The sequence below is a fragment of the Chiloscyllium plagiosum genome, chromosome 11 (genome assembly GCF_004010195.1).
Source record: "Chiloscyllium plagiosum isolate BGI_BamShark_2017 chromosome 11, ASM401019v2, whole genome shotgun sequence".
Lineage (NCBI taxonomy): Eukaryota > Metazoa > Chordata > Chondrichthyes > Orectolobiformes > Hemiscylliidae > Chiloscyllium > Chiloscyllium plagiosum.
This window is the reverse complement of record NC_057720.1, coordinates 57,910,692-57,933,351: the sequence shown is the minus strand read 5'-3', so window position 1 is coordinate 57,933,351 and position 22,660 is coordinate 57,910,692. Positions and strand designations below refer to the sequence as shown.

The 22,660-nt window shown below is 40.0% G+C and overlaps 1 protein-coding gene across 1 annotated transcript in view; it reads left to right on the top strand.

Moving 5' to 3' along the window:
* The window catches only part of raver2 (ribonucleoprotein, PTB-binding 2), a 107,301-nt gene that overhangs the window by 62,698 nt on the left and 21,943 nt on the right, over positions 1–22,660 (top strand). The window contains exons 10-14 of the mRNA XM_043699444.1: positions 4–118; positions 1,033–1,208; positions 1,541–1,630; positions 8,688–8,747; positions 17,829–17,945. Of these exons, the coding sequence (XP_043555379.1) occupies positions 4–118; positions 1,033–1,208; positions 1,541–1,630; positions 8,688–8,747; positions 17,829–17,945 (558 nt within the window). The remainder of the gene's footprint in view (positions 1–3; positions 119–1,032; positions 1,209–1,540; positions 1,631–8,687; positions 8,748–17,828; positions 17,946–22,660) is intronic.

The window sequence follows — 22,660 nt, the reverse complement described above, 5'->3', positions numbered from 1 at the left end:
CAGACTACTACAATGAGCAACCAGACGTCATTGTTGGGAGTCCCACCACCTGATCTAAAAATACCGAACAATCCTTATCTTAACTTTTGCAATATACTGCCAAATCTGAATTTGCAAGGTAAGAAACCTGGGGAGGTGATCCCTTTTTTAGCATATCAGCATGTATCAACTAGTGTTAGTAATGTTTCAAAAGAAAAATTGAACTGCTCAGACCAGTGCTTCCCAAGCATTTTCCAGATGTGACTCACTTTTGAGGCATTAACATGGTCATGACCTCACTGAGAACTTTTGGTTGAGGTGGGGCAACACTGGTCCTGAGCTCATGACCCCCAAGTTTCAGTTCTCAGCCTCACTTTGTGTCTTGACTATCAATTATGGCCGCCTCGAGTTGCATTCTTTGGAAGGATGATGAGGAGGCATTGCAAATAAATCTGCCATTGATCCAAGGCAAAATGTGACATCAAAGCACTAAGTGTAGAGAAATAGTTTTCTATTCAAATTATTCTCTCTCTGTTCAAAATATCATTACCAGTATTTCCAGTTGAATTTCTTGATGCATGTTCAGGATATAGGTATGCAACATAGCTACTTGCATAGTAGTCAGGTTGACTGTGGTCTCTGATCACCACCTCCAGTAGGTTTGTGCCAATTTAAAATGTATCTGCGCAGAGGTTTATTTTGTTGGAGATTATTTTCTCCCCCTGAGATCTTTTGTTTATTTTGGAGAAATTTACTTCCAATCTGTAAAATTTGGATTTTTGATAAATATGTATGTATAGGCAAAGCCAACCTTTAATATTTTCCTTATTCAAATAATCTGTATTATGTTTGTCTGCCGTTTCATGAAGCATATTGGAACTGTTGAAAATCTGCCACTGAGAAGTTGCAATCTTTAGGAAAAATAGGAAGATACTTTCCTAAACTTTCATTTTGTTTTTGCTTTCTTGCTGTCTAGTGTACCCAACCAATTAATTAGTTATTCTAAATTTTGTTATTCTAAATTTTTAAACTCATGTCTTGTGTTCCCTCCAGTTGGAAATGCCAGTAAGCATAACCCTGGGCAACAGCAGACTGGAGTTCTGGAATCCATGTTAAATCCAGCAATCTCAAGGGCAGCCACAGCACCTGAAATGCTACAGATGTCCACCTCCCAGTATGCATTTGACTGCTATCCTGAGTACACATCAAGCTGTGGGGAATATTCGCAGGTAGAGCTGCAGAAAGCAATTTGCAATGGCTGCAGTCATATTGTTTAAGTTGGATTTTAAATGTATTAATTTTCCATTGCCTTGGTAGAACTGAAATTTAAATGTATAACCAGTATATGTGTACTTCAATAAACCATGAAATGTGCCCAAAAGAATGTGGCCAAAATAGATTGCAACTTAATTTTAGCCTAATTCTTAGTTATATAGTAGACAACCTTTAACGTACCTTGTAACATTTGTGTTTCAAAACAATTTGTGTGAACTGAAAAACCAGTGAGATGGGAACAGACCAGTATGGAAAAAGGCCTATGAAATTGTTTCTATATTGGTAGGATGCCATGCAACAGTGGTACCAGACCTATGTTCCATCACACAACTCCTCTGAGGCGTTTGTAGCAGGATGTGAAAAAGAACAGTGTGAGGTAAGTGAAATCACTGAGATTGCCATTAGTTACATAAATAGGCCCATAGGTTGTGAAAGAACCATGGTGCAGTACAGTTTCTTTATTCTGTATTTTTGTATTCTAGCTCCTTAAATAAAAATAGGCTAGATATTTTTGTGTGCTCTGTCCTTGGAATCCTCTGTTAAATTCAGCAAACTTGCTACAATATCTTTAGTCGAGTCAGAGGCTCCCTGATGTTGCATCAAATCTGTTGCTGCTGATTCATTCGTGCACAGGTTTGAGAACAATGTGCTTTGCTATCTCTCACTCTAGTGCTTTTAGAATGTTAAGTTTTCTGTAACTAAACTCTGGAACAGAATGAGAGTCTCTTAAGAGGATTATTCTTATTAGAGATGATTATTGGGCATAAAGTGAAGATGAACGCTGAATTACTTGCATAATAAAAAAACACAAGTTGAGTATTGCTTTGATATTTCATGCCACAGTGGAATGTTTGTGTATATAGTAAGGCTAAAGGGATGTTTGTACCTCAGAAAAACGCCTGATTTGGAAGAGGAAAACTTTGGGAATTGGTCCTGATGATGGAAAATAATAATTCTCACTCCCAGTATAGTCACTTAAATTCTTAGAAAAAAATGATGGACTTCAGTAAGTTTTTTTTCTCAAAAAATGACAAGGTGTATTTCATATCTGCTAGCTCTTCTTCGTCTATTTTGTTTTCCTCTTCCAAGTGGAAAAAACAACAAAATCTCGTGCCATTTCCTCCTTCAGTGAAGGAGTGGTGATTTAGTTCCAAGTCAGAATGGTTTGTGGCTTGGAATGGAGCTAGCTAGGTGAATTGAGGCCACAAGTTTGGAAGGTGCTTGAACAAAAACAGAGTGCCAATAAAACTCAGCAGATCTGGCAGCATCTGTGGGGAAATAAGAGTTAACGTTTTGAGTCAGATGACTCTTCGTCAGCACTGCTTTCTGTTTTTGTCTCTGATCTCCACTATCTTGTTTTATTTATTGGCATGTTGGTATGTGCTGCTGCCACAGTGGTAGAGGGAGTGAATGTTGAAGGTGTTGGCTGGGGTGCCAATCAAGTAGGCTCCTTTATCCTACATGGCATAAAGCTTCTTGAGTGTTGTTGGAACTGCACTCATTCAGGCAATTGGAGTATTCTATCATACTCCTGAATTGTGTCTTGCCGATGTTGGATAGACTTAGAGACTGAGAAGTGCGCAGCAATTCAGCGTAATTGAAATGCATGAGAAGAATGTGTGAGAAGGTCAGCAATGATGAGATAAAAGCAGGCAGCACAGAGTCCCTTGCCCTGTTTCTACCTGTCAAGTGGTGTCACATGAAAGCAGGTGATTGGGTGTTATTTGTCTTTTTTTAGTCCAGGTGGAAGACTACTTTCCTATTTGGAGTACAGCGAGAAAATTTTATTTTAAAATGTTTAGCACCCCAATTAAATTGAATAGAGATGGCTAGGTAAGGATGTGTGGTGGCTGTATTATGTGGGAGTTGGTGGGCACTGGTGCAATCCATTTCAATTGTTGGATGCTTGAGTTCAGCTTGAAGTTGAAGCTGAGGTCTGAGCTATGATCGCTGCAACACGTCAAGGAGGAAGAAAGACTTGCCTGGACATTGTTTCAAGAGTCAGCCACACACATTGCGTTAATTATATGAAATTTGGTCCACGTCAGGACAAGGAGGCTGTGACTGAGTGAAGCAGATATTGGGATCCAGAATTTATCTTTGGAGTAGCTTTAGCCAGTGTCTTTGTCAATTAGAGACGAGACTCGCGTTTCTGATGTTGGCAAGGGCACAGGCTGCAGAGAAGATGAGCAAACTGTCCAAAGCACTCTGCCACAGCAGCATTCATGTCTGGGAGAAAAAAAGAAATTAAGTAGTATTAGCTTGTGCACAGTGGAAAGAAAAATCAGAGGGAGATGGGACGCGGTAGTATTGGGAATGATAGTTGTTCAATGGGGGCAGGCTTTATTTGAACCATGCTTGGAACTGGTGAATTGTACAACAAACATTGTATTTAGGGCCTTTAACTGATGTGGGTGGAGGGTTCAATTGCAACACAGTTTTAAAAAATCAAAAGAAATGAGAGAGCAGAAATGCAAGGTAGTGAAGAGGCAATGATAAAATGCAACAAACGGACACAATGTGCAGCAGCAAATAGAATCAGATTAAGTAGTAATGGCTAAAAACTCAAAGCTCAAGTCTACAAATGCTGCTTGCATTCAGATAGAAAGATAAATAAGTTGGTGCCAATGGAATGAATGAATACAACGTGATAGCTGTTAGAGATGTTGCAACAGGTGACCAGGACTGGTAGCTCAATATTCAAGCATATTTGATGTTCTGGAAGAATAGATAAAAAGAAAAGATGGTGAGAAAGCATTGTTAATAAAGGAAAATATTAGTACAGTGATACAAGTGCAATAGATCATAATGCTGAATCTGTTTGGATAGAAATAAGGAGTGGCAAGAGACAGAAGTCATGTGTGGCTGTCGTCTACAGTGCCCCGAAGGTTGATTCACCTGTAGGACAATGTATAAATCAACAAATTATAGAGTTATGCCAGAAGGACACTACAATTGACTTTGGTCATTTTAATCTATGTAATGGCTGGACAAATCAGATTGGCAAAAGGAATGTGGGAATTGAATTTGTATGTATTAGGCTTTTTATTTTAAAACAATGTGTGCACAATTGACCTGGGAACAGTCATTTTCAGATCTAGTTATGTGTAATGATGTAGGATTAATAAGATTTTGTATTTTTGAGTTCTCTACAGGGAAGTGATCACAACATGGTAGAATTTCAAATTCAGTTTGAAGGAGAGCAAATGGAGTCTCAAACCAGTGTTCTCAACTAAAATAAGGACAATCGGTTTGTGATATGAAGAAAGAACTCCCTAAAGTAGGCAGGGAAAATGGACTTTAGGGAAAGATCAGTAAGCAGATATTTCATAACAATCAGCAAAAAAAAAATTATTGATAAAGAGAAGGACTCAATGAGAATAACAAACTATCTTTGGTTAACAAAAGTGGTCAAACAGCATCTAATCAAAAATTGAGGCATATGCAGTGGGGAAAATTAGTGGGAAGTCAGAGGCTTGGAAAATTTTTAGGAACCAATAATGGATGACTAAAAACTACATAATTTTAAAAAATATATATTTTAAAAGTATATTATCTATCCATCTTTCCAGCCTTTGAACAGCTGGTTGTGATTGGTCTCCTGAACAGCTGCAATCCTTTCCCACAATTGGTGAGGGAGAGATTTCTGACCTTTATGGTGGTTGGAAGCTCATTGATACAGTTAAGATGTTTGGGATTGAAACATTACCCTGAGGAATTCCTACATTGATGTCCTGTGCCTCCTGATGACTGACCTGCAATAATCACTAACATCTTCCTTTTGTGTTAGTTATGGACTCCAACCAACAAAGTTTTTTTTCCCCCTAATTCCCATTGGTTTGAATTTTGATATGGTTCTTTGTCATGTTTGGTCAAATGCTGCCTTGATCTCAAAAGCAGTTTCCGTCACTTATCCCCTGGAGTTGAGTTCTTTTGTCCATATTTGGGCTAAGGTTGTGAGGAGGTCAGAGGTTGTGTGGGCTTGGTGTTTTCAATTTGAATTTCAATGTTCAGATTATAGTTAAGTGCCACTTAATAGCACTTCAACTACCCCTGCCATCATTTTGCTGGTCACGAGTAGGTCTGCAGAAGTTAGTGGTAGTTGGCCAGTTCAGAACCAAAATTAAAGCTTTTTGTTCCTCCAAAGGCCCCAATGCAGTGTGTCTCTCGGAGTGTTTGGGTTCTCTTTTAAAACACTTTTTGGTTTTCAGGTCTGTTGGGGTTTTGGATATATGGATAAAGGATACCCAACCTGGTTTCAGCAAGTATTGCAGTTGCCTGTAACTTTTGCAATCTTCATTGTGTGACAATACAATGGCTTTAAGAGGTGTATTTTGTCCTTTTTTTAAATAGAGGTTGAGACAGGTGAGAGAGGTCTGCTTCAAATCAGAGTAAATAGCTTGTGAAGTCTTGGGTTTTTTAAAAGTTGGAACAAGAGGAGCAGCTTGAATGGGTGGGGTCAAGTTCCCAAAGAACCAGTATTTTCAGTTTAGTTTTCAGTAGCTGTTGGGGTTGTGAAAGCTGCAAAGCTCTCTGCTATAGCTAAAAGCTTGGGTTCTCTTCCTAATGCTAGAATTGCATGTGAGACCATCAGTTACTGTATTTGCCTTTGCCAAGTGTGTATTCATGGGATGTTACTATATTGAAAAAGTTAAGAAGTTTATTATTTTATTATTTTGCGAGAGTTACAGTTAAGCCAGTTTTTTTCATTTATTTTTCTTTTGTCTGCATCTTAACTATAGTGTACGACTAAAGCGAGTTTTGCTTCAAGTCCAATAGTTTGACCAATTGAATTGTGTCCAAAATGCAATGCCTGGCACTTGTCTTTAAAATAAGAAAAAGTTAGGGCCTAGGCTATCTTTTTGACATGTTTTGCTGGGGAAAGGTTTGGTCTGGTCTGGTCCATGACAGTTGCCTTCAGTAGTTTGTTTATTGCCTGGAGTTAATCAAATTGGCTGAAGGGTGACACCTTTTGATACTAGAGATCTTCAGGTGACAGTAAAGATGGATTTTGGCACTTCTTGCTGAAGATTGATGCCAGTACCTCTTGTCTTTTACACTGCTGTATTGGTCTTCCCCAGCAACTGAGGATGGAATATTGTGGAGCCTCTTTCAGCAAACTTTTAAATTACTCACTGCTACTCATGACAGGATAAACCAAGTCTGCAGAGGTTAGATCCGATCCATTGTAACCTAACTCTTATCTACTGCGTGCTGCTTCCATTTATGTAGAATATAAGTAATCCTATATTGTAGCATCACCAGGTCAATGCCTAATTTTTTAAAGTATTCTGGGCTGAAGCTGGCATGCTTGTCTGCGCTATTCATTGAATCAAAGTTGATCCCCTGGCTTGGCGCCAAGGATGGTGAGGGTTATGCTGGTCGATGAGGCGACAGATTGTATTTGAATACAATTCTGATGGCCTGCAGTATCTTATGAATGCATAGTTTTGAGATGTTAGATCTATTTGAAAAGTGTACAACTTAGCACTGTGGTTTCCTCCTCCAGTTCCACAAAGGAGTGTAACTCCACTGACAATGGGCCTTTGGTTTCTTGAAGATGGTATAGTGGTCACTGTCTCACTTATGGACAGATACGTCTGCTGCATTTAGATTGAGGGCAAAGGCAGATACGTTTTTCCACTTATTGGTTCCCTCACCACCTGCTACAGATCCAGTCTGACAGCTTTGTCCTTTGGGAATTAACCAGCCCAGTCCATAGTGGTGCTTCAAGGGCACTCTTTATGATGCACATTGAAGTTCTTTGCCACCATCAGTACTCCTAAGTGGTGATTAAAAAGGGAACTGATTCATCAACTGGTGATGGGGCTGATGTTGGTGACAATCTGGTTTCCTTGCCCATATTTGATCTTATGCCGTGAGACCTCATTGAGTCAGTAGTCAGTGATCAGGACTCTCACACAAACACCTCCCAGTGGTATGCAACTGTTTGCTAACTTTGATGGAATGGTTATTATGTCGGCATGGTAATCATATGCTCAGAATTATACCTTACAATCCCAGTTGTTGCTTGGCTAGTACGTGAGGCAGCTGTCCAACTTCAACTTGAGGCCCCATGTGCTGCTAAGGAGGACTTTGACGAGTCGACAGGACTCCTGAGTATTTCTCGTTTTCGGTGCCTTGGTTGGTGCCAGGTGGTCCTTCTCGTTTTGAGCCTTAAATGAAACTTTGTAGTGGTTAGATGCAACTGAGTGACTTGCTAGTCTGTTTGATGACATTGTAGAGTAAACTCCATTGCTGTGGGTCTGGAGTTACACATAGGCCAGATGGCCGATTCCCTTTTTCTAAAGGGCACTAGTGAACTGGGTGTATTTTTGCAACAAGCAACAAAACTGGTTTCATGGATCACCATTAGAGGAGCTAAAGTTGTTTAATTCCTGATTTATTAATTGGATTCAGATTGCACCATCAGCTTTTGTTTAATTTGAACTGAAACCCCAGAACTTGGGTCTCTGGATTGCTAGTCCAGTATCACTTGCCATCACCTCCCCAGTTGGTGTAAATGGTTCAACATTGTTCTGACTGCAAGTTTATTAATTGAGCCTAAAACCAATTGCTGGGAAATCTCCTCCAGGTCTGGCAACATCTGTGGAGAGAAGGCAGAGTGAACATTTTGGGTCCAGTGACCCTTCTGTTCTGAACTGTTAATCATAGAACCCCGATAGCATGGAACTAGGCCATTAGGGCCAATTAGTCCACACTGGCTCTCCTGAAGAGCATCCCCCTACTCTAATCCCTCTAATCCTGTAACTCCACATTTCCCATGGCTAATCCATCTGGCCTGTGCATCTTTGGACTGTGGGAGGAAACTGGAGCACCTGGAGGAAACCCACACAGACGCAGGGAGAATCTGGAAGCTCTCACACAGTTGTCCAAGGCTAGAATCGAGCCTGGGTTCCTGACGCTGAGGCAGCAGTCCTAACCACTGAGCCACCATTCCACTCAACCCTGCTGAACTCTATCGACTAATGTTGACATTGCTTTCTTTCCACAGATACTGCTAGACTTGCTGAGTTTTCCAACAATTTGTTGTTTCTGATTTTCGGCATTCATAATTCTTTTTTTTATTAATGGAGCAATGATCAGACTTTCAACTTCTGAAGCCTCCTTTTTGTAATAATAAAGCCTTCTGAAACATTCATTGCATGGCTTGCAAGGGTCCAAAGGGACTCCTTCAGTTGCTTTCAGTTGCCCTTTCAGAGCCGAGATCATCATTTTTCTCGTTTGAAGGTTCCACTGGAGATTTTCTTTGAGGTTGCATTTTGATTTTTAGGGGCTTTTTATTCATGCCCACTAATTTATTAGATAATACTGTCATGTAGCAATAAATCTTCTATCACAAATATATAAGATTAATCTCTCTCAGAATTCAGCAAGTTCCTCAAGTTTTCATGTATTTTTATTGGTCTTAGGTATCAGCCCCAACTTTTGTTCAGACATCCGCAGCTCCTGTTGAAGTGTTCTATAACCAGGTAAGAAATCGAAAATGCATCCAAGCAAATGAGCACCTATGAGTATCATAACTTTTCAGGAAAGCTTCTACAAAAATTGCCAATGTTGGTAATTTCTTACGAATTTTACTTTTGCTCGGAAAGTAATTCTTTCAAACTTGTCTCTTTCAATTTTCCGATGTTTAACTAATGGCTCTTGATGTTGAATAAATTCTAAATGAATATGACAAAGTTGTCATTCTTGCTTTTCATTTTTAGAAATCAAATCTCTATTCCCCAGTTAGTTATATAGGTATTTTCTATTCCACCTGTTCAGAGTTGTCAGTACACACCTCCTGAAGTAGGTGGGAGCTGGCCCAGAGGTAGGGAAACTACCATTGCACCACAAGGGGCCTACCTGTTAATTATATGTCACTTGTCTTTAATTACATACAGATGGAGGGCATTAATTGCATTTTCCATGCATTTTTAAAAAGAGATACTTTTAGTTGAAGTGGGAGGTGTGTACTTGTAATGTCTTCCTTTCTAAATATTAGACTGAATAAAAATTGCCCTAAATTCTATCCTTTAACTGACCCTTTTGAATAAAGCACACTACCAGTTCTTGAGCATTTTGCATAATAGATGTTCTTCATTTAGACTTTTTCAGCCAATTTAGTTGTATTGTACATTTTTGCTCCATAATTGTATAGTTTTTTATATGCGAGATTAATTTTTCACGTTCCCTTCTAAGCCATTTTTTAAAAGTGCATTCCTTGGCCCTTTGATAATGAAAGGCTCCTAATTGCATTGCTGGTTTTAATATTGATTACAAGAACATGACAAGTGGCCCAGGATTTATGCTAATTAATGTTTAATTTTGCTTCTGTATGCATGAAGGAATGTTGAATATCCCATCTGCAATTTCTGTTGCCAAGGTATAGACCCACTGCATTTTGAGTGTAACTAACTGTCTTCACACATTTAGCGACTTGAATTTATTTTATTTTAACCACACCAATCATCTCATCAACTTGGGAGTTATATATTTGGCAAAATCCAGAAAACATATTTAATATATTTGTCAATGTACTACTTGTCTTAACTTCATAAGTAGTTCATTTTTGATTGACAAGGTAATTGCAAGTACTCTCTACAGATGAAACTCTTTGTAAAGGATAACTTTGCTTGTTTACTGTAACAAAAAGTACAAAACACTGATGAAATTTCAAAACTGTTTTCTCTACCCATCCTTGTTTTGGTGGTTGCTTTTCAAGAAAAGTGAACTTCTGGATCCTATTGTCTATTTTATGGAAACAACTTGGAGGAAAATAAATCAATATTTTGCATATTGGCTGTGATTCTCAGGACTGGATGTAAAATTTGGAAATTTATGATGTAGAATATGACAATACTGTAAAGCATTTTTAGACTTTAACAAGGATTTTGAATGTGATTGAATGAAAATGCAGAATAGCTCATGGAATTTGGATGTGATAGGTGAATGAGCCTTAACGCAGAGGATATTGTGAATTTTGAAAATTTGGCAATTGTATATGTAGTCTTCTGTTCTCCATGAGACCAAGAAAGATGTTGGAATAATCAGTTCTGATGTGATTGCAAAGTTGATAATGGTTAGGATGGCTCTGAAAGTTGCAAAAATCTGGAACAACTGTGAAATGGTGGAAATGAGCTTCAAATCTCTGTCCTGTTTAATTATAGAGTCAAGTTTCCATTAATTTAAATGGCAAGCTGCCTTCTAATCTTTAGCAACTTGAGTGAGTAGCTAAGGATGGACTTAGAGATAATGGCAAAGGTCTTTTGATAAGGTTGAATATAATATTAGTATTCCCAATGTACAATCTTGCAAGAAATTGTTTTCATCTAAATTTGGTGCCTTAGTTGCAAAGTGGCAACCGTGCATTAAAGACAGTAATGGTGAGATGGAGTTGAACATCCACAGTTAGGTGGAAGCTGACAAGGTATATTTTTATTTTGCAGTATATTTAACTGTGGACTGAAATAAGAAATGAACTGTTTTAAAATCAAGAATTGCTGCATGTTTTGAAAGCAAGTAATTTGAAACTTAGAAACACCATTTACAAAGCTGCTTGTTCAAGCAGTGATTTAAAATTTGGTTGCAGATGAACTGGAACTGAAGGGATGTGCACAGTGGGAGTTTTGGATAATTGATCTGTGGACTAGTAACTTCTGATGACAGAAGTCTTCTGCATTCCAACAGCAGTTGCTTTCAGCTAGCTGAGCAGTTTGGGAGTATGAATGAGATTCAGAGAAGCTTTTCAGTTCTCCTTCATCAGTTTAAACCTGAAGAAAATGAGTGTATCTTTCATTCAGTTGTGATAGTTCAGACTTTTGACTGAATTTTTAAACAAAGTTGATGTATTTATAGTACTTTTCATAACCATTGGACATCTCAAATCACGCGCAATAATCTTTAAAGTGTATTCACTGCTGCATCATAAAAAGATGGTAAAATTTTGTGTACAACAAGCTCCTGCAGACAACAGTGTGATAATGATCAGAACGGATTTTGTCATGTTGATTAAAGGTAAGAATACACTCCAGACTGCACAGTATAAATACCCTGTGTCTCTTTGGAAAAAAAACACCATGGATCTTTTATATCTTCTTGATATCCTCATACAAATTCCTGTGGCACTTACTACAACGTGCCATCCTAGAAATTACTCATCTGCCTTAACTCTGTTTCCTGTTAATTAGCTGATCCTCTGCTGCTTCTGCTGCCCACTTTATCTTAGAAGAGAGATCTATAACTTTTTAGCTGTGATCTAATGACTGAAATACTGTCATTTTCTGTAGAGGTCATTCTGCAATAATGCAACAGTTGTGTTCCTCTGCATCTTTGCGCTTTAGAAAATTGTTAATAGTAAATCTCTGTTCCCATTCAGTAGAAAGTTTGTGTTGGACAAACAATGTCCACAATTTGACAATTGCGTTAGAGCTAATTCAAGCTGACGAAATGCAAGTTATAGTAGAAGACTTGTATGTCACTTTTTTGGTGTTCTTTACGTGCCTCTTGTCTTATTCATTTTATTGACATTTTTGGTATATATCTTGGCATCCACATTTCAAAAGTTTCTCTTTCCATCCTCACTTCTTATTTTTTTAAGTTTCTAAGACATACAGAAAAGCAGAATGTAGCCTCTGCTGAGTCTTTATTATAAGCTTGAGTTTTTTTATTCACACATTCTTCATTTTCGTAACATGGCTTCCAACTATTTGTCTTCTTTCTAATTCCTGTGTCCCAGCTGCCATCCTCTGTTATAATTTCTACTAAACAGACAAACGTATCTACTTCTGGTACGACGCAATCCACTTCAATCTCAGCCTTGTTTCTTTCAGCTGCTATTGAGGATGAACATCAAAAGGAATCAAACAATGGACATTCTTTCTTGATCTGCAATATTTTTAAGGCCTTTCCTAGTTTTGTAAGTAGATCTACCTGTATTTCCTTCCCCTTTTTATTTCTTAATGCCACCCATATGATTTTGGATTGGAAAATGCTAACCTATCACCTTCTTCCTTCCTATCTGTCCTTTCAAAACTGTCTCACCTCAGAATTCTTAGTTCTCAATTCTGATATTCTTGTACCTGTTTCTGTTAAGGTGAAACAATCATGGCCATTAACCTCAATTTAAGTAAAGATCCATTAATTTTGCCTTTTTACCATTTTCTTCCCCCTTGACCTTTTTTTTAATATTGCTTACATACTCTCGGTTGCTTTCTGTCCCATTTTGGGTATTTTCTAAACAGCTGCCGTGCAATGGTGCCATATCTTTGCAAGCCCATCTATCCTCTCTGCAGAACCACCACCATTTAATTTGTGCAGCCCTAGTTATTCACTCTCAGGACACCCATGCCTGGACTAGTGAAGCCCATTCCACTAGAACAACTACCTATTACTCAGCTCTGGTGCTAGTTTCCCATTTCTCCAATGCTGATCTTTTGAGAGACATGTTTAACTCTGACTTTATTTACCTCTGCCAAATTAGCATAGGATAGTCGAGAGACTATTACATGGACGGTTTGACTTTGGCTTTTAATTCTTCAAATTCTTTCAGCAGCACCTCTTCTAGACCTGTAAATATTGTGGTTCCAACATGAAACCCAGGTTCACTGCTTTTTATCATTTATATAAATGATATTGATGTGAATGTAGGAGGTATGATTAGTAAAATGACACGAAAGTTGGTGGTATAGTGGACGTTGAAGGAGGTTATGTCAGAGTATAATAGAACCTTGATCAGATGGAGATTAATTTAGATAAGTGCAAAGTGCAACACTTTGGAAAGGCAAATCAGGGCAGGACTTATACTTTTAATGGTAAGGTCCTGGGGAGTGTTATAGAATAGAGTTTTTGGGGTGCAGGTTCATAGTTTTTGAAAGTGGAATTGCAAGTAGATAGGGTGATGTGAAGAAAGTATTTGGTGTGCTTGCCTTTATTGGTCAGTGCATTGAGTGCAGGAGTTGGGAGGTCATTTTGTAGCTGTACAGGACATTGGTTAGGCCACTTGGTGAATGCTGCGTACAGTCTGACCTCCCTGTTATAGGAAAGATGTTGCGAAACTCGAAAGGATTTGGAAAAGATTTACAAGGATATTGCCAGGCTTGGAGGGTTTGAGCTATCAGGAGAGGCTGAATAGGCTGAGTCTTTTTTTCCCTGGAGCATTGGAGGGTAAAAGGTTAACTTGTAAGGATTTATAAAATCATGAAGAACATGGATACGGCGTGTAGTTAAGGTATTTTCCCCAGTGTAGTGGAATCCAAATCCAAATATAGAGAGGAGAAAGATTTAAAAAGGACCAAAGGGCGGCAACTTCACACAAAGGGTGGTGTGTGTATGGAATGAGCTGTGGAGGTGGTGGAGGCTGGTACAATTACAGCATTTATAAGGCGTTTGGATGTGTGAGTGAAATAGGAAGGGTTTTGAGGAATATGGGCCAAATGCGACTAGATGAATTTAAAATAACTGACGGACATAGACCGAGTTGTACTGAAGGGTTATTTTTGTGCTGTATATCACTGACTCTCTGGCTAATGAAAACTGGAGCCCACCCCTCCCTTCTAAAGCGCTGAGGGGATGTCCTTAATGTTGGCACCAGACAGGCAGTAAAGTCGTCGAGATGCATGTCGATGGCTTCAGAGAACAGAATCTGTCTTTTTAGTTATACAGTCCTCTTCTACTAATACATTTCTATTTCCTTCCCGATCTTGAATGGTTCACTGTATTATGTAGTGCGTTGTCAATGTGTTGCAGTTCTTGCTCTTGCCCTTGCCCTTCAGCTTTCAAAAACCTTGTAATTGTTGAACAGTTGCAAGGGCTGAAATTCCTCAAATGCCACCAACTCTGCTCCTATACCTGACTTGGGGTCATACCTTTCTGACCCTGTCCAAATTCTGGGTTCCTTAATCAGGAGTGTGACTGTCTTCTGGAACAAATTATCCATATGCTGCCTTCTCTGATGTGGTGCAATGTCTGCAGCATAGTCTACAGCTGTTCAGCTATGAAATGGAGCTTAATGAGTTGCAAACACTGAATACAGATGTATTTATTCTGGATCACCTTGATGTTCAGCAGCTCCCACATGCTGAGCAGGAACACATCACCTTTCCTGCCATTACATAGAATTTATTTTTTACTTTACTACTGTGGTATCCTAGTATCCTTGCTTTTTACATTTTTGTAATTGTTTTTGCACTGGTATCAATTTTCTACTTAAACTATTCTTTTAAGAGGGGGTGCAAGTCTAGAGATATAAACAATCAGATTCAATACTCAACAATTCTTGTCAATTAGCTGTTTTTCCTGCATTCATGTTACATGATTCATGAAGCTACTCTGCTGGTCTTATTGCAGGTAGGCCTCTTAATCTGCATCTTTTATCCTCCCCTCACTACTTGCTCAAAATATGCTATTTTATGACTTAAGAATTGAATAAGATTTAATAATTTGAGATACTCATTGATTAACCAGTTGAGAGCAAGCATCAGTTTTTGAAGGCTGAAAACATTTTCAGATGAAAGCAACCACAATGCCTCTTGCTCCACTGAATTTCATATCTTGTCAGAATGCAAGCAAGATATTGTAAGTTGCCTTCAAAAATTCTGATTAAATCTCGTCTTTACAGTCAGTTTCACATTTCAATACCTTTTTTGTGATAACCAAGATCAAATACTTAGTCTGAAACATATGTAAATATTGTTTACTTCTAGATGTTATCCAAGAGTGTTCTTAGGTTAAATGTTCCCTCTCTTGTTCCTACTTCAGGTCTAAATCTACTCTCTTTCACCAATTTCTGCTTTATCACAGAAAGCTAGTTTGCAGGTGCAGCAGGTAATAAGGAAAGAAGGTGATATTTTGACATCTATTCCTAATGGTATAGAGTATAAAACTAGGAAGGTGTTGTTTCAGCTGAACAAGGCATTAGGGAGAATACACCTGGAATACTGTAAGCAGTTTTGGCCCCCTTGCTTCAGGAGGGATGTAGTTGTATTGGAGGCAGTTCACAGTTGGTTTACTACGTTGATTCCAGAGGGTAAGGGTTTTATCTTTTGAAGACAAATTAAGCAATTTAGGCCTATACTGTCTGGCATTTAGAAGAATAAGAAAAGATTAAATTGAGATGTAAGGTACTATGGGGGATTGACAAAATAACTAGGGAAAGGATGTTTTTTTCATGTGGAGCAGTCTAGAATGAGAGGTCCCAGTTTTATGAAAGGGGGTAGTAGACTTAAAACAGATGAGAAGTTACTTCTCAGAGTTGTAAATCTGTGGAATTCACCAGTCCAGAATGCAGTGGATACCAAGACAGACCATTTTATGGATTTGACAGAGACATTTTTAATTGGTAATGGGTCGAAGGATTATGGGGAGCAGGCTGGGATGAGATCAGTTATGATCATAATTAAATGGCGCAGTAGGCTTGAGGTTGAATTACCTACTCCTGTTCCTAGTTTGATTAGATTAGATTCCCTACAGTGTGGAAACAGGCCCTTCGGCTCAACCAGTCTACACCGACCCTCTGAAGAATAATCCACCCAGACCCACTACCCTCTGACTAATGCACCTATAGCCATGGGCAATTTCGCATGGCCAATTCACCTGACCTGCATATCTTTGGACTGTGGGAGGAAACTGGAGCACCTGGAGGAAACCCACGCAGACACGGAGAATGTGCAAACTCCACACAGACAGTTGCCCGAGGCTGGAACCTGGGACCCTGCTGCTGTGAGGCAGTAGTGCTAACCACTGAGCCATCGTGCCGCCCCAGTGGGATGGTACGGTAGTTGAAATGTCTTATTGTTTCTTTCTATGAAAGCAAATAGAAAAATGTAAAAGGGTAGGCTGCAAAGGAAGTATTATCAAAATGAAAGGCAAAACTAGACCCTTAATTGCAGGTGATACATGAGCAATGATCGAGAAAGGAAAGAAATACTTGAACATAATTAAATTGAAACACAATTAAAGAAGGCTGTAGACAGGCTAAAGAGAGAGAGTATTAAAGATGTGTGATGACTTATTGGAGCTGGAAAGAAATAACAATTAAATTTAGGCAGATGATAAAGTCTGACAGATAAAGTGTGCAAGAAAGGTAACAATATTTACTATTGTTTGAAGTAGTACAGAAGCCATAAAATTAGACAAAACATATAAGAAATTGCACATTGATCCATATTGAGGGAAATCCTCAAGATAAAGATAAATGAAGGACCAAATTTTGGTTACATTATTCCAATGGAGAGATGAGCATTGCTGCAGCCTCGACTTGCCTTTTAAATGCTGTTGCAAAGGGAGCATGATTTCAGTGATGATTAATTCTTCTGCTGACTCCAGTTTTTCTTGGACAAGTCTCTGCTATTTTGTAACTGAAGTCTCCAGTATAGAATTGACTAAAGGCAAGGGGACATATTCTAGGCCATTATGATATTTGAGTAAAGAATGCTTTGGAATTGGTGTGTACAGGAAAAACTACTGAAGTAGACTAAGTAACACAGAACGTTTAATCAAAGGCCAGAAATCTTCAGAGCTGCATCAAAATCCCTATTTCTGATCCACATCAGACTAGGAATTGGCCACATAGATTTTGGAGAAGTTTCCCATGTGAATTTATAGGGTAGGAGTCTTCCCATCTGAAGCAGCGCAGTCCAATAAAGGAACCAACACAGGCTGGAACAGAGGGAGTCAGTGCTGTTCAGAATTCAGTATTCAGTGTTTTGGTGGACTTGAAGCCAATTTGGTAACAAATGAGAGAAGTGAGTGAGGAGTAGTGGTTGGGTAGGGGATTAGAGTAGCAAATAATTAGGAGAGGGATGGTGGGGCCAACCTAGTTCTGCATCAAATTTTCTTAACATACTTGTACTATTACTGTTATAGTCATTGTTTGAAGTTGCTCCCTTCCTTTGACTCTGTTTTTTGACTATTTTTGGGATGCTTTTTGTGTAGTCTGTAAAAACTGATGCAAAATATTAATTTAAATTGTCATTTCCCTATTTCTAATGTTAATTCCCCAGTCTTAGACTTTAAGTCACCATTTGACAGAAGACCTTTGCAGCATGCCTTCCTGCTCCATCTTTAACTCCCTTTCAACTCTGCTCACTGCTAAGTGAATGCTGCACTTTGACTGCAGTACTGGAAGTGCAGTGTGGCAAAATGTAGGGGAAGGGTGTGAAAATACTCAGTTGCTCAACGTTTGAAATAAGTGGTGCCAAAGAGAATCGTGTCCTATTTCAAATGTAGCAAAAGCAATCATAAGAGACCACAGCATGTATGTTAGACATCCCTGCACTAGTAATTAACTCTGTATTGGTGAAGGTGGATACAGGGATTTAGTCACTTTTAAAGGTGGGGGTGGGTGGTGAAAGTGGAGGATGGTAGGGAGAGATTGGGTTGTTTTTGCCACTTTAAGCACGTGTGCATTATTTTATATATTTCAATGTGTAAGATTTGTTTTGCCTGCTGAGAGCTACTATTGTGCAATTTGTTGAGACGGTGGATTGAGATGCCTAAAAAAGCAACAGTTTCATTGAGCCACATATTCCTAAAACTCAAAGCTAAGCTGTTAAGTTGTAATTTCCTTCCAGCACACGTCTGTAAATACCAATGTGGACTATAGTATGGCAGTGCAAGTGGTGCCTTCGTATTATGCTGGAAGTCAAACCTATTACCCTGGAAGCATTCAAAGTGGCCAAACCACCAAGGTAGGATTAATGAATACTGCAAAGTTTGAATGATATTGATGATTAATTGGCAAGTACCTAAACGCACTATTTCCCTGACACTCTTTGGTCAAATTCAGCACCAGTAGTGGGTGAGAAGAACAAAGATGGGAGCTGCAGCCAAGTCTAAAGAGACAACCAAGAATTTACAAAACGGGTCAAAACAGACCTATTGATCCAACTTGTCCATGCCGACCAAGGTTCCTAAACTAAACTAGTCCCATTTGTCTGCATCTGGCAATATCCCTCTAAACCTTTCCTATTCGTGTACCTAATCAAATGTCTTTAAAGTGTTGCAATTGCACTTGTCTCTACCACTTCCTTTGGCAGTTCTTTTCATATATAAATCGCCCTCTGTGTGGGAAAAGTTGCCCTTCAGGTTCCTTTTTAAATTTTTCTCCCCTCACCTTAATGTGTCCTTTTAGTTTTGAGCTTCCTTACCCTAGAGAAAAAAAAACCTTAGGTATTCATCTTACTTATGCCCTTCATCATTTTATAAACCTCCTATAAGGTCACCTTCTGGCCTATGCTCCAGTAAGAAAAGGACCCAGCCTATCCAGTCTCTCTTTATAACTCAAACCTTCAGGCGAGGTGATGGCCAATTGGTATTATCGCTGGTCTGTTAATCCAGAAACCCAGCCGTTAGCTGCAGGACTTGAGTTCGAATCTTGCCATGTCAGATGGTGTAACTTGAATTCAATAAAAAGGGCATCTGGAATTAAGAGTCTAATGATGACCATGACTTTGAAGCCAATTGTCAGAAAAACCCGTCTGGTTCACTAATATCGTTTAGGGAAGGAAACTGCCATCCTTACCTGCTCTGGTCTACATGACATTCCAGACCCACAGCAGTATGGTTGACTCTTAACTGCCGTCAGGGCAATTAGGGATGGGGCAATAAATGCTGATCTATCTAGATTAGATTCCCTACAGCCCAACAAGTCCACACTGACCCTCCGAAGAGCAACCCACCCAGACCCTTCCCCTAGCCTAGATTTACCCCTTACTAATGCTCCTAACATTATGGGCAATTTAGCATGATCAATTCATCTGACCTCCACATCTTCGGATTGTGGGAGGAAACCGGAGCACCCAGAGGAAACCCACGCAGATGCAGGGAGAATGTGCAAACTCCACACAGTCGCCTCAGGCGGGAATTGAACCCTGGTACCCGGTGCTGTGAGGCAACAGTACGAACCACTGAGCCACCATGCCGCTCAAATATCAAATACCTTCATCCTGTGAATGAGTAAAAGAAACCCTCCAGTCTTGGTAACATCCTTGTAAATCTTATTTATACCCTCTCCACTTTAATAATATCCTTCCTACAGCAGGGTGACCCAAACTGTATACAGCACTCCAAAAGGTCACTTCTCAACCAGACACCAGAATAAGGGAAGTAAATATATGGCTAAAAAAGTGGTGCGGGAAAGAGGGGTTTCTTTTCATGGGCACTTGTATCAGTATTAGAGCAGGACACCACTGGTGCCAGTGTTCTAGCAAACAGGGTAAATAGGGTGGTCAACAGAACTTTTCAACTAGGAAGTTGGGGGTGGGGGGAGCGCGGGTGTTGTGTCATGGAGGAAAGGGAAGGGAAAAACTCCAAAAAGTATAATGACAGCAATGGGAAGCAAAGCTACAGGTTAACATGTGGTGGATTCTGCATTGAAAGATATGAAAAGAAAGAAGAACTCAACAGAGGATATTAAAGTCTTATCACACAATAGGACAGTGTGGCGAAGGTCAGGAATCAAACTTCAAACACACTGGATAAATGAATAGCAATGAGAAGAGGAACAGTCAATTACAAGACTGAAGGTGTTGTATCTGAATGCGCATAGTATAAGAAATAAAGTAAATTAATTTGAAGCACAAATCAAAATTAGCAGGTATGATGAGGTGGGCATCATGGAGAAGTGGCTGCAAAATAATCAGGACTAGGAGCTAAATATCTAAGGATATATGTCCTATCAAAAAGACAGGCAGAGGGGGTGGGTATGCTTTATTAGTGAAAATGGGACTGGGAGAATCCAGTTGGTAGTGGATCGCAAGAAAAGGAATTTGTGGAATGTCCATGAAATGGCTTTTTGAAGCAGCTTGTAGTGGAGCCCAATAGGGAACAGCCAATTCTGTATTTAGTGCTGTGCGACGAGGCAGACTTGATAAGTGAGCTTTAAGGTGAAGGAGCCCTTTAGAAGGCAGTGATCGTAACATGATTGAATTTACTCTGCAATATGAGAGGGGGAAGATGGAATCAGATGTAACTTTATTACACGTTGAATAAAGCTGAAAATGTGTTGCTGGAAAAGCGCAGCAGGTCAGGCAGCATCCAAGGAACAGGAGAATCGACGTTTCGGGCATAAGCCCTTCAGGAAGGAGGGCTTCGGGCTTATGCCCGAAACGTCGATTCTCCTGTTCCTTGGATGCTGCCTGACCTGCTGCGCTTTTCCAGCAACACATTTTCAGCTCTGATCTCCAGCATCTGCAGTCCTCACCTTTCTCCTACAGTTGAATAAAGGCAACTACAGAGGCATGAGGAAGGAGCTGACCAGAATTGACTGGGAGAGGAGCCTAGCAGGAAAGACAGTGGAACAGCAATGGCAGGAGTTTGTGGGAGGCATAGCAAAAATTTATCCCGAGGGAAAAAGAAGCATACCATCGGGAGGATGAGTCAACCATGACTGACCAGGGAAGTCAAGGACGGCATAAAAGCAAAAGATACGGCATATAATGTGGCAAAAGGCGGTGGGAAGCCAGAGGATTGGGAAACCTTCAAAGACCAACAAAGGGCGATGAAGAAAGGAATAATGAGGGAGAAGATTAAATATGAGAGTAAGCTGGCCAGTAATATTCGGGAAGATTTAGATTAGATCACTTTACAGTGTGGAAACAGGCCCTTCGGCCCAACAAGTCCACACCGACCCACCGAAGCGCAAACCACCCATACCCCTACATTTACCCCTTACCTAACACTACGGACAATTTAACATGGCCAATTCACCTAAACTGCACATCTTTGGACTGTGGGAGGAAACCGGAGCACCCGGAGGAAACCCACGCAGACAGGGGGAGAATGTGCAAACTCCACACAGTCAGTCGCCTGAGGCGGGAATTGAACCCGGGTCTCAGGCGCTGCGAGGCAGCAGTGCTAACCACTGTGCCACCGTGCCGCACACTGAAGATTGCAAGAGTTTCTTCAGATATCTAGAGCAAAAGAGGCACAAGTGGACATTGAGCTCCTGGTAAATTATTCTGGAGAATTGGTAATGGGAAGCAAAGAAATGGCTGAGGAACTGAATGAGTACTTTGCATCAGTCTTCAGTGGAAGACACTAGTAATTTCCCAAAATTCGAGTGTTTAGGAGCAGAAATGAGTACAGTGGCCATTACCAAGGAAGTGCTAGAAAAACAGGTCTGAACGTGGATAAATCATCTGGACCAGATGGGCTACACTCTGGAGTTCTGAAAAAGATAGCTGAAGAGACAGTCAAGTCTTTCGTAGTGATCTTTCTGGTATCATTGGAGTCAGGGAGGGTCTCGATGCATGAGAAAATAGCTAATGTAACCACCCTGTTTAAGAAGTGAGCATGGCAAAAGACTGGAAGTTATAGGCTGATTCGCCTGACCTCAGTCGTTGGTAAGATTTTGGAGTCCATTGTGAAGAATGAGATTTCTGACTACTTGGAAGTGTGAGATAAAATAGGGCAAAGTCAGCATGGTTTCCTCAAGGGGAGGTCTTGCCTGACAAATCTGTTAGAATTCTTTGAGGTGGTAATAAGGTGGTAATAAGCGCTTAGACCATGGACAGTCAGTGGATATTATCTATCTGGACTTTCAGATAGCCTTTGATAAGGTGCTGCACAAGTGGCTGCTGAGCAAGGTAAGGGTAGAAGAGGGAAGGTACTAGCACGGATAGAAGATTGGCAGTCTGGCGGATAGCCAGAGAATGGGGATAAGAGTTCTTCTCAGGATAGAGGTGAAGGTGAGGACTGCAGATGCTGGAGATTAGAGTCAAGATTAGAGTGGTGCTGGAAAAGCACAGCAGGTCAGGCAGTATCCGAGGAGCAGAAAAAATAGACATTTCGGGCAAAAGCCCTTCAGTCCTTCCTGATGAAGGGCTTTTGTCCGAAATGTCAATTTTTCTGCTCCTCTGATGTTGCCTGACCTGCTGTGCGTTTCCAGCACCATTGTAATTTTGACTTCTCAGGTTAGTACCCTGTGTTAGGCCTGTGTTGGGAACACAACTTTTCACTTTTCCTTAATCGAGATAGTTAATTATACTGAGGGCAACCTGGCTAAGTTTGCAGATGATTAAAGATTAGTGGAGGGGCAGGTGGTACAGAGGCTGCAGAAAGATTCAGACAGGTTAGGAGTGTGGGCTAAGAAGTCGCAGATGAAATACAATGTGGGAAAGAATGAAGTCATGCACTTTGGTAGGAAGATTAGAGGCCTGGATTATTTTCTAAATGGGGAGAAAATTCAGAAATCTGAAGTACAAAGGGAGTTGGGAGTCCTAGTCCAGTGTTCTCTTAAGGTAAATATCCGGGTTGGTTTGGTAATTAGGAAGATAAATGCAATGATGTCATTCATCTCGAGAGGGCTAGAATATAAAAGCAGGGGTGTATTTCTGAGGCTTTATTAGGCTATGGTCAGACCATATTTAGAGTATTGTGAGCAATTTTGGGCCCTGTACTCAGA